Source organism: Bufo gargarizans, chromosome 4 (genome assembly GCF_014858855.1).
Source record: "Bufo gargarizans isolate SCDJY-AF-19 chromosome 4, ASM1485885v1, whole genome shotgun sequence".
Taxonomy (NCBI): Eukaryota; Metazoa; Chordata; class Amphibia; order Anura; family Bufonidae; genus Bufo; species Bufo gargarizans.
In genome coordinates, this window is record NC_058083.1 from 14,668,088 (window position 1) to 14,680,554 (window position 12,467).

The window sequence follows — 12,467 nt, forward strand, 5'->3', positions numbered from 1 at the left end:
TATCTGCTAATCCCAGATCAGCCCTATGGAACAGCAGAACGTGTGGTTTATTAAAAGGACACTCTGCAGAAACCTGGTCTACCGTGTTATGTTTAATAGAGGTCTTGAGAGGGTGGAGCATAACACAGGTATTCTCTATTGGATGTTTTTTGTATTACTGTGTCATGCCCCACCCCCTTGGAAGCTGCACTAGGCATCACACGATATATGTTTGACCCTTCGATTCCTTTAATATTAAATGCGATGAGTTATGTTGTCTTTAATATTGGTCTATTGCTAACACTGGGAGACTCCTTAGGCCTCATTCACATTTCCATTTTTCACAGATGTATGCTATCTGCATTTTCTGAGGACAGCTCACGTACCCATTGATTTTAATGTGTCTATTCACTCATCAGTAGTCACGGACACATGCACTACTTTGGTCTGTGATGCCGACCAAACATGGCCATTGAAGTCTATGGGACTGAGAAAAACCACTGAAATAACATTGATGGCATCGGTGTTTGGTCCATTTTCCACTGATCACTGGTAGGAGATGCTCTGGAAATTAAGGATCCGTGGAATACAAATCACACATGGAGGGCAAAAAAATGGACACACGGACCGAACACGGACCCTTCAAGTATATCTTCACGCATGAAATGCGGGCGGATTTTTCCACGGACCTCAAACGGACATAGAAATGTGAACGAGGCCTTAGTGTTATCCATAAGTTAATATAAAATTGTGGGATTTGTTCCCTATGAAAAGAAACTGTCGCAAGTAACCTTGACAATCACAGAAAATTTAACAAAGTGTAAAATATGAAAAATATTAAATTTGTGGTATTTAGTAATGGCAGAATTTTACTGCAACTTATGGGTGAGGTTGAGGAGCCCTAACCTGAAAGAAAACCATAGTTTCGCCTAGTAACAGGTTCACACTGAGTCTATTGCAGGCTTTATGGCCACTGGGCCTCACCTGGACAGTTGCCTAGCAACAAGACCCACCACCAACAGATGACATCACTAGATACTCCTGTGGAGACCAAGCAGCTTCATATTAATATGTATCACCAACATGAGGTGGTCGAAATGCTCCTGCCGTGGTAATGTGTGCCACCATAGTGCTTTAGCAGAGAGATAGTCTCCCTGCCCCGTTCCTTCTGATAGGCTTCAGGGCCAGTGCCTGTAACCTATCAGAGGCCAGCACAGGCGGCGCAATGACGTCATCATCATTGTACCGCCTGAGCCGGGCAGCATGCAGCGCTTCGCTGACAGCTGCATGGAGGTATTTTAGTTTTGTTTTTTCATTTGGCACCATGCTGTTGGGGGGCATTATTACTGCTACTGGGGGGCATTATGGTGGGCTTTATGACTACTGTGGGACTAAGAGGAACATAATTACTAGTATGGGCACTATGCAGACATTATTAGTTATGGGGCACAGTGGGGACATTTTTACGAGCACTACTAAGTGCACTCTGGCAGAGAATTATTTCTATTGCTGGGACTTTGGGGAGCACTATTACTGTGGGGGGCACCTTGGCACAGTATCAGTTTAGCACAATCATTTTTGGGGGACATTATGTTTACACTATTAGTGTCCGGGCCACGATTTGCTGGGTGCAGTTATTTTTTAGGGCACTGTGTGCCAATAATTATTGAAGCGGACGCTATCTGCATGGTACTAGTATTTTTAGGGGAACTGTTTCCGCGGTATAGTATTGGGGTGGCAGGAAGGATGGGGTGTTCAGAAGGTGGGAGGATGATGGAAAAGTAGGAAACTAAGATGTCTGTTTGTCAAACTGTGCAGAGATGAGACATAGCTGAAAGAAGTCATCATGGGGGTCTGGTCCGAATGGAGAAGATGAGGAATGAGAACGTCTACATCAGAGGAGACATCAGTGAATGTAAGAGGTATGGGGCATTGTATGTAATTCTAGGAAGGAACAGGTTAGGTTGAGAATTTGGCGGGGGGGGGGGGGGGGGGGCTGTTTCAATTGCCGCCTCAGGCAGCAGAAAGTCTAGGTGCACCCTTGAGATAGATATTAGATAGATAGATAGATAGATAATAAATAGATTTTGGAAAACCCTTGAAATAAAACTGATGGTCTCAAATCGGTGGCTCTCTAGCTGTGAAAGAAAGGATGAAAGAAGAGAAAGAAGGAAACATGGGGAGAAGAGAAGGAAGGAATACACATTAGATACATTTAAGTTGAACTGGTCGACTACCTAATGTGTATGGCAGATATTGGGGGAGATAAGGATCAGTCAGTTGAATTTCAACTACCCAGTCTTTCTCGGGCACATAAGTTGCTACCACAAGCTTCCCCCCTTCTCCCCAATAACAGCATGCACCGTCTGCTGAGCCAAGCGAACATGTGTGCGGGGAGGATGGAGAGATAGCGGTCAGGCCAAGCACTCGTTCTCATGCGTATGGCCAGCTACAGACAGGCAGAGGGATAGATAGATAGATATGAGATATATTTCTGATATTCCAACCATTTCAGTTGTAGATCGGGGTGTACAGAATATCTGGGTATACGATCCGGAGATTTACGCTAATCCTTACTCCTCTTGAACTTACATCTTAAAGAAGAGGAAAGCTGAGCGTCCTGATGTATATTTCATCTCTAGGTTAGAAATTCCTTCATGGTGGAGAAGATAAGGGAATTCTTTGAAGGGGTCATCTGGATTCATTTTACATTAAGTGATTGGTCAACCATCACGGAATTAACCCTCGCTATCCTGGATAATTGGAATATTAAAGCGCCTAGCTATGGGCAGCAGGCCTGTGGGGACAGGAAGGGGTTAAAGGGAGCAGGCGGGGGTCCTGTATAATATCCTTTTATCACCAGCCCACAAATATTTCTCTTCAGCCTGATGAGCCTTTTAATTCACTTAATTTATTGCCTCATTCTGCCAATAAATCGTGTAATATCAGGATCAGCTTGTAAATGGCTGGAGAAAGTGCAGGAGCTCTGCAGGGAAGTGTCATTACTGAGCAGGGCCCGGGGCAACCCTGGACAAGGCAGAGCGGCTTGTGGGAGCCATAGCCCTAAATACATATTCTTACATACATATTCCTACATCTCTATGTACATGTCCCCTATACAGATCTTTACATACAAATCCTTACATATATACCCCTATATACCTACATATCCCAACACGCATTCTAACAGACCTATCCCTATATACATATCCTTACATATATATATCTCTGTATACCTCATACATATTCACATACAGTATATATCACAATATGTATTCTTACATACCTATCCCTACATACATTTCCATATCCTTACATATATACCTCTGTATACCTCCATACATAGCCATATACAGGATATATCCCAATACGTATTCTTACAGACATATCCTTATATACATATCCATGTCCTTACATATATATGTCTGTATACCTACATACATATTCATATACATAGCCCAATATACAGATTTTTACACACACATCCCTGTATGCATAACCCTACATATATATATATATATACCTCTGTATACCTCCATAAATATCCATATACATATTCTTAAAAACCTATCCCTATATACATACTGTATACATATCAATATCCTTAAATATATATATATATCTCTTTATACCTACGTGTATATATGTATATATCCCAATTTACAGATCTTTACATACACATCCCTATATGCATTTCCATCTCCTTTTATATTCCATATATATATTACATATATACCTCTGTATACCTCCATACATAGCCATATCGTATCGTAAATACGTATTCTTACATACGTAACCCTAGGTATATATTCCTAGACACTGTATCACTGTAGGTGTATTTGAAGTTCTTTTTCAGTTTGGTTTTATTACGCTCACCGGCGCCAAATTTATAAACATGGCGCGCAGTTTTTATAAAGTCAGCGCAAGCGCAATGCTGATGCGCCAGTTTCAGTGAGAGTACGCCTGGGGGGATGCCTGACGTGGAGTTGTTATATAGGAGAAAATCTATGGCACACCACTTATGATGATATTAAGTTTTATTCACTCACTGTGAACACTTTGTGTCATATAACATCCAGTATTATTTCAGGCACAGCATGGAATTATTTACAGTGGTCCCGACGTTTCGCTCAGGTATGACCTTTGTCAAGGGATCTGTATGTCTTCAGAAGAGGCAGGATGTATGTGACGTGGAGTTGTGACTTTAAAAAAAAAAAAGTGACTTAAAAGTGATCTACTCCGAAAAACCTGGCAAACTTCTCAGTCCACTTCTGAAGGCGGAAGGCGCAGCTCACAAAAAGTCTGTGCAAAATCTCATGTGCGACAGACAGCACTTGTGACATTTTTACACCAAAAAACTTGGCGTACCAGATTTGATAAATGTCCCCCCTCCTGTATTCTTACAGACATATCCCTAGGTACATATCCTCAGATACATATATCACATATCCCTACATGCATAGCCGTATTGTCTTCTAAAACATCAGTTCAATAATAGACATAATCGTACATTTCAAGACAAAACACTAAAAAAAGGATCAAAATGAAGAACAAAAATAGAATAGATAGATATAAGATAGATAGATGATAGATAGATAGATAGATAGATAGATAGATAGACAGATATAAGATAGATAGATAGATAGATAGATAGATAGATAGATAGATAGACAGATATAAGATAGATAGATAGATAGATAGATAGATAGATAGATAGATATGAGATAGATGAGAGATAGATAGATAGATAGATAGATAGATAGATAGATAATAGATAGATAGATATGAGATAGATAGATAGATAGATAGATAGATAGATAGATAGATAGACAGATATAAGATAGATAGATAGATAGATAGATATGAGATAGATGAGAGATAGATAGATAGATAGATAATAGATAGATAGATATGAGATAGATAGATAGATAGATAGATAGATAGACAGATATAAGATAGATAGATGATAGATAGATTTATCGATAGATAGATAGATAGACAGATATAAGATAGATAGATAATAGATAGATAGAAGATAGATAGTCATATTATAAATATTAAATTTTTCAATAAAGATGCCATTTTGGACCTTTTTTTTTTTTTTTTGATTTCTTTCGTAAATATTTCATTAGCGGCTGTGAATTTATATAAAAAGCTAAAAAGTCTATTCTTCTATCCACTATATAATAAGAATCTAAAACTGAAATATATACTAGATATAAAATAATAATTTCAAATAATTATAGTCTATTCAGTAAATACCTGGATGAATTTTGACAATTGCGTCGAATAATAATTACGGTATGTATGATAAGATAATAAATAATGATAAGATGATAGAACTGATGAGCAAATAATACTAAAACATTTCTGTAAAATAATGATAATCCACGAATGATAGTAAAGTAACATTATCGGAAGTGACAGCTCTCGCGTAATAAAACGACGGCAAAAAATAGAACAATCATAAAAATCCTAACGTTTATGCGCCTGATACATCAGAGCGTCGGCTGCGCACTGCATGGTGCTCTCCTCTCTCCACTTCACTGCTTGTAAAATATTCAAAAGAGATTATAACCGAAATAGACGAAAGAAAAATCTAACTCAGAAGCAGACGTGTAAAGCTGTGCTGTACCCAAACTAATACATCACTAAAAAACATTATATAGGAATAGGGCAGATTGTATTCATTTTATATTTTCTTATTTGTTATTATATTTTTATATTACGATACGTCAATATTTTATGGCTTGTAGTGTGGATCTTTTTTTTTTTTTACTCAATCATTTTATTTTAGGCTATTATTACATGTATCTATCTACATATTGGGCAGGTGGGGTGGGCGCAGGGGATCTGGCAGGTGAGGGGCCGGTGTCGCGCCCCCAGCAGAAGGTATATGGAGATGTTAAATCATTGACAACAAATAAGATCCATGTAAGTGGCAAATGGGTTGTTGCTTTATTATAGCCAAGGGCTGGGGTGGAAGTGACATGATGTGCATGCCTGGAGGAAGGAGGAGGTCACTCTGGGGATGGTAGAAGGGCACCATGCCCCTCAGGTTATATGCATGCTGGTGGGAATGATGAGAGCCCTCCACTTCTCCATGGTTACTCTACAAGGCTTCCCAGGCATCTTCCCAAAATCTCCACTATTGCAATTTAAAACCAACAGGAGGCGCATCAGGTCAGCCCCGTCCCACCACACAGGAAGAAGAAGGGACATATGGACTGTGGGGATGGTGAGGAGGCATTTGGCCCTAGGTGAAATATTCCCACCGCCATACCCTTTACAATCTATTGTTTCTGCTAACACATCCACAGATTAGGGCTGATGCTAAGGGAATGTAATAAACTGTAATAACAGGTACGTAAGGACCTGCTGCTCTACATGTGGGGAAAATAGAGTAAAAAAAAAGTCATCTATATACCTGATCCAGATGTAGCAGAGCTGGAATATCTTACCACTGATGTTTTATGTCTTATCTGTGGTTTTATACAGTACAGCAGGTAAAATCACTGAGACAAAGAAAGAAAGGGTTAAATGACACATTCAGCTCTGCTACATCTGTGTGTACTGAAATACTTATTATTTTATGGATGGATGGATTAGATAGATTGATATGAGATAGATATTGTTATTTTTAATATTATTAAGTATCTGTAGATAGATAGACAGGCAGACGGATAATAAAGAGATAATAGATAGATAGATAGATAGATAGATAGATAGATAGATAGATAATAGATAAATAGATAAATCAATAAAAGATTGATATTATTATTATTATATAGATAGAAGATAAATAGATAAAAAATACAAAATAGACAGATATTACGTAGATAGATAAATAGATATATAGATAGATAGATATGTGATAGATAGATAGATATTCCATAGATAGATAGATATTCCATAGATAGATAAATAGATAGATAATCATATGGGAGAGACCGCCAGACATGTCTCTAACCCATATGCTGGAATGTACAGGTGGACGCCTCATTGCTCCTTTGCTCCAGTCACCATTTCGCTATCAGTGCCAACAGCCTGGCAGTTGTGAAGTGTCATATCTCTGTCTGTCTGTCTGTCTCCTATGATGCCATTAGAACAGCCTGATGATAAAAGCCTATCTGCTCTTCTCCCAGCAGAGAGCACTACATGTCTCAGCATGCCCTGTGAAACACTAATACTTGGCAGAATTGGGACCTGCCAGACTCCTTACATTAGTCCCATCAGTAAGATAATGCCAAGGTCAGTCTGTAAGTCAGGGTCTGCCCCATCATCACCCCCTGTATCACAGGGACACTCACCTTGCTGCTGGTCCACAAAGCTGGTGACAGTGTTGGCCCCTGCCCTGGTGGCATTGCCTGGTAGTCCTCTGTGCCCAGAGCTGGCCATTCTCTTGTACAGGGCCAGCATGTACTCATGGGGCACCACTGCACCCTTTGCACTGGAGTCTTTTCTGGAGGTGAAGTGGTTGAGGCCATCCCTGTGTAAAGTGCCCAGTGCATGGCTAGCTGGCAGTGCCCTCCTTGCAGCTTGTCTGTGGGAAGTATAGGGGAGCACTGCTGCAGCCTGGGGGCTCTGCCCAGCCCAGAGCCAGGCGCTCCACAGCCCCAGACACAGAGCAGCAGCCTTCCTTAGATCCATTTTATCAGTGCACTCTGCTAGGGAATGAGAGACTTGGAGGGGGTATGATGACTTTGGGAACTCCCCTGTTGCTTTTCTAAGATTGTGCTAACAACCTGTGAGTAGGAGTCAAGTCAGATGGATCGGGGCGCCCTCTGGTGGACAAGAGAGGAAATGCACTCACATTGCTGCCTGCAGATGGGAGGATGAATGAAATCAGATAGAACTGGACCATTTTTTATGTTTAACTCTTTAGTGGCCAGGATCTTAGTGAGCTGTTCTCATATATTGCTTATGAATGAATATTCATATCTAATAAAATTTAATACTGGGGCTATAATGAATAAGACGGAACTGAAAAAATCACATGCAATATGGACATCGCAAAAATGATGTGCACTTTTCTGGAATTTTTGGGAAGGAGCCCTATTTCTAAAATTGGCCCACCACAAATCTATGAGATTAATTAGGATCCAATGCAAAAGGGATAAAAATTGAGGAAAAAAAAAAATGGAACCATGATGTTAGTGTGAACGGAGCCTAAGAGGTGACATTTCACGTAAACTCAGTGTATCCTGCTGACAGATGGGTTAAGCCTGGCCATACGCATTAGATAAAGGACGGTCATCTAATAGGTACGAGGTCCTCCAATTCTGGGAGATCGGGCTGTTGGATTTCAACCGCCTGATCGTTTTGTTCCTAGGAGGTGTCTGCCAGAGGCTTTCTCCCCTCTCCCTGTTCAAGACACATGCATGCTTGGCTGAGCCAGGTGTGCGTGTGTATAAAAGAGGTCTGGGGAGATAGTTGTCCAATGCTTAATATATTGCTGTTCTTTATTGCAATATACCAAATATTACACTTAAAGGGGTATTCCCGTCTCAGACAATGGGGGCATATTGCTAGGATATGCCCCATTTTCTGATAGGTGCGGGGTCCTCCAGCCACCACCTTCCCCGCTCTGTTCTCAATATAGGTGCGGGTCCTAGTGGTGGGACCCACACCTATCAGACAATGGGGACATATCCTAGCAATATGCCCCCATTGCCTCAGATGGGAATACCCCTTTAAAGGGATTCTGTCACCTTGTTTTCGGTTATAAGGATGCGGACATGCATGGCTAGATCGCCGTGGCATGTCCGCAATATACTCGTCCTATAGCGCTGTCCTTTTATTTTGTTTAAAAAATGATTTTAGAGATATGTAAATGAGCCTGGTAAGGAGCCCAAGGGGCTGTACGAACCTTCCTGGTGCCCAGCCATGCCCACCTGTGAAGGAGCCCAGCACCGGTATATTGCGGACATGCCAGCATGTCCGCAGCTCTATAACCGAAAACGAGGTGACAGAATCCCTTTAAGTTTCTGCACCTGTTTAGAGTTTTAAGGGGTTGACCACTTTTGGGCACTCTTTGTTAGAAGGGTCTCTGAAAATAAGCTGGTCATGAGAGGCTCTGCTGCTTCTTGGACCCTTAGTGATGAGCTGTAATTTGGAGAAGAACTTGGATGCTTGCATTCAGTCTCCATGCAACTCCAGTTCTCACTGATATCAAAGGGCTGTCCATGTAATAAATGATGTACCAGGGTCCTCCAGACTGAAGTTTCTGCTAGGGGATTCTGAATATGGAGACCCCTCTCTGTGAACCCACAATTCCCTAATACAGTATATTTGAAAAATTGCTGTTCTAAACCCAGGAACTCTCTAAGAGGGTTACTCCCAACCCATTACCCTTATGGTATATCCTCAGGACAAAGAGATGCCTGATAGGTGTGGGTCCCACCCCAACCAAGTGCCGCCTGATGAGGTGGCTGCTTCGCTAGGCTCATGACTCCCATAGAACAAAATAGGACATCTTCACCCTTTCTCCACCTGAGTGGGGCCATCTCACCAGGCAGGATTGGTTAGGGGAAGAAGGGGAGGCGACATAAGTGCAAGTCCCAGAGACAAAACCTACATCTATCTTCCTGAGGAGATGTTATGGAGCTGTGTTGCAGCGGCAATGGGCAATATGTGAAATTAGAGTAGGGACCCACTCATAAGAGGCCACCTTGGTGTAGTGAGTGGGCTTATGCAGTTTGATCAGAATGCATACAAACCGCCTTGTATACAGTTTATAAATTGTGCTGAGAAGCAATAGATCAATGCATAGAATGTAGATGTGTAATTCATGTTTTTTCATCTTTTTGAATTTTTTGCAGGAATCTGCACCAAATGTAACAAATGTCACACAATGATTGATAAATTTCATGCACCTTTAAAGGGGTTTTGCACTTTGTTTTAACTGATGATTTATCCTCTGGATAGATCATCAGCATCTGATCGGCGGGGGTCCGACACCCGGGACCCCCGCCGATCAGCTGTTTGAGAAGGCAGTGGCGCTCCAGCAGCGCCGCGGCCTTCTCACTGTTTACGACTAGTATCAACTGGCCTGGGCGCGGCTAAGCTCCATTCAAGTGAGATGGTTTAGTATTTATCTTAAATATGTATTACAATATATATACAGTTAGGTCCATATATATTTGGACAGAGACAACATTCTCATTTCTGTTCTGTACATTATCACAATGGATTTTGAACAAAACAGTTCAGATGCCGTTGAGGTTCAGACTTTCAGCTTTAATTCTGTCAGTTGAACAAAATGATTGCATAAAAATGTGAGGAACTAAAGCATTTTTTTTTTTAACTCAATTTCGGGGGCTCAAAAGTAATTAAACAAACTAAATAATTGTAAATAAAATGTTAATTTCTACTACTTGGTTGAAAACCGTTTGTTGGCAAAGACTGCCTGAAGTCCTGAACTCATGGACATCACCAGATGGGTCCAGATCCGGTGACTGACTCGGCCATTCAAGAATACCCCACTTCTTTGCTTTAACTCCTGGGTTGCTTTGGCTTTATGTTTTGGGTCATTGTCCATCTGTATTATGAAACGCCAACCAATCAGTTTGGCTGGATCTGAGCACACAGTATGTCATCCGGCTGCTTCTGTCCTGTGTCACATCATCAATAAACACTAGGGACCCAGTGCCACTGGCAACCATGCATGCCCAAGCCATCACACTGCCTCCACCGTGTTCTACAGATGATGTGGTATGCGTTGGATCATGAGCTGTACCATGCCTTCACCATACTTTTTTCTTTCCATCATTCTGGTAGAGGTTGATCTTGGGTTCATCTGTCCAAAGAATGTTCTTCCAGAAGTGTGTTGGTATTTTAAGATGTTCTTTAGCAAAGTCCAATCCAGCCTACTTATTCTTGAGGCTTATGAGTGGCTTGCACCGTGCAGTGAACCCTCTGTATTTACTTTCATGTAGTCTTCTCTTTATGATAGATTTGGATCTTGATAGGCCTATATCCTGGAGAGTGTTGTTCACTTGGTTGGCTGTTGTGAATGGGTTTCTCTTCACCATGGTAATTATTCTGCGATCATCCACCACTGTTGTCTTCCGTGGGCGTCCAGGTCTTTTGGCATTGTTGAGGTCACCAGTGCTTTCTTTCTTTCTCAGGATGTACCAAACTGTAGATTTTGCCACTCGTAATAGTGTAGAAATTTCTCTGATGTTTTTTTTTTTCTGTTTTCGCAGATGAAGGATGGCTTGTTTCACCTGCATGGAGAGCTCCTTTGACCGCATCTTTACTTCTCAGCAAAACCTTAAAAATGCAAGCACCACACCTAAAATCAACTCCAGGCCTTTTATGTGCTTAAAATTGAGAATGAAATAATGAAGGAATTGCCCACACCTGCCCATGAAACAGTACGTTTGGTCCCTTTAAAAACAGGGTGCCACATGTAAAGGAGCTGAAACTCCTAAACCCTTCATCTAATTTTAATGTGGATACCCTCAAATGAAAGCTAAAAGTCTGGACTTTATGTTCATGTCCATTATATAACTATAACTTGAATATGATTTAGTAAAAATTTGTGTCAGTGTCCGAATATATATGGACCTAACTGTATATAACAGGATAGGTCATAAATGCTCGATAGATGGGGGTATAACTTTCGGGATCTTCAGTTGGAAGAACATCTTGTGACACCCTGTTTGCCGATTCATGCCGGCTGTGGTCCCTAGAGAAGAGAATGGAGAGGTGGCCTCAGTCATTTGGGAGTTATGGAAGAGGCCGAGCGGTTGGCAGTGTAGCCGTCCCTCTATAGACTTGTGTGGGGAATGAGTTATGTGAATAGGACATTTTATAACCTCATTCAGTAGTATGGAACATCTGGTGGATTGTGTCTGAGACACTGCAAGGTATGAACGAGCCTGTAGTTTGTATATAGGATATTCAGCATGCAGCTGAAGACTGCAGGAAGTAGACATCAGGATGGGTGCACTGCGAGTGGACGATATAATACTACATAATAATGTAGGTTATAATCTGCACAACTCTGCAGCATAGACCCTGTAAAGGATGGAGATCTCAGTCAAACCAGAATCTTTTTGAAGAATCAGCATATTTCATGGCCCTCATAACATAACATGCCAACATCTATGGTAATGCATATTGTAAGAACCCCCTACATTCATTAAAAGGGCTTTCTGCTTTGGATAATCCCATTTTGTTACGTGGGACTCCTGAAGAAAATCTCATCATGGGAAGTCCCATGCTGCAGTGATCACTTGTAATCTGTGGAGGAACTTAGAAGTAAGTGTTTGACTTCCCTGCAGTGCCTCCACAGGGGAAATTAAACATTACACAGTCATTTTCCATTGAAATCAATGGGCCTGAATGAGTCCTTTAGAGAGAGAGAGAGAGGGGTATATCAGTTTTGGGGTAAAATGAAAAACAACCAATGCTCCTGCCCTTAAAAACTCCCAGGCTCCCAGGTGACTTGTTCCCCAACTTTTTCCGGTGTCCAGAATGAC

At 41.2% G+C, this 12,467-nt stretch overlaps 1 protein-coding gene across 1 annotated transcript in view; it reads right to left on the minus strand.

Annotated features, from left to right (window-relative positions):
* The window catches only part of GDF7 (growth differentiation factor 7), a 32,053-nt gene extending 24,424 nt beyond the window's left edge, over positions 1–7,629 (minus strand). The window contains exon 1 of the mRNA XM_044290585.1: positions 7,290–7,629. Within this exon, the coding sequence (XP_044146520.1) occupies positions 7,290–7,629 (340 nt within the window). The remainder of the gene's footprint in view (positions 1–7,289) is intronic.
* Positions 7,630–12,467: the final 4,838 nt, after the last annotated feature.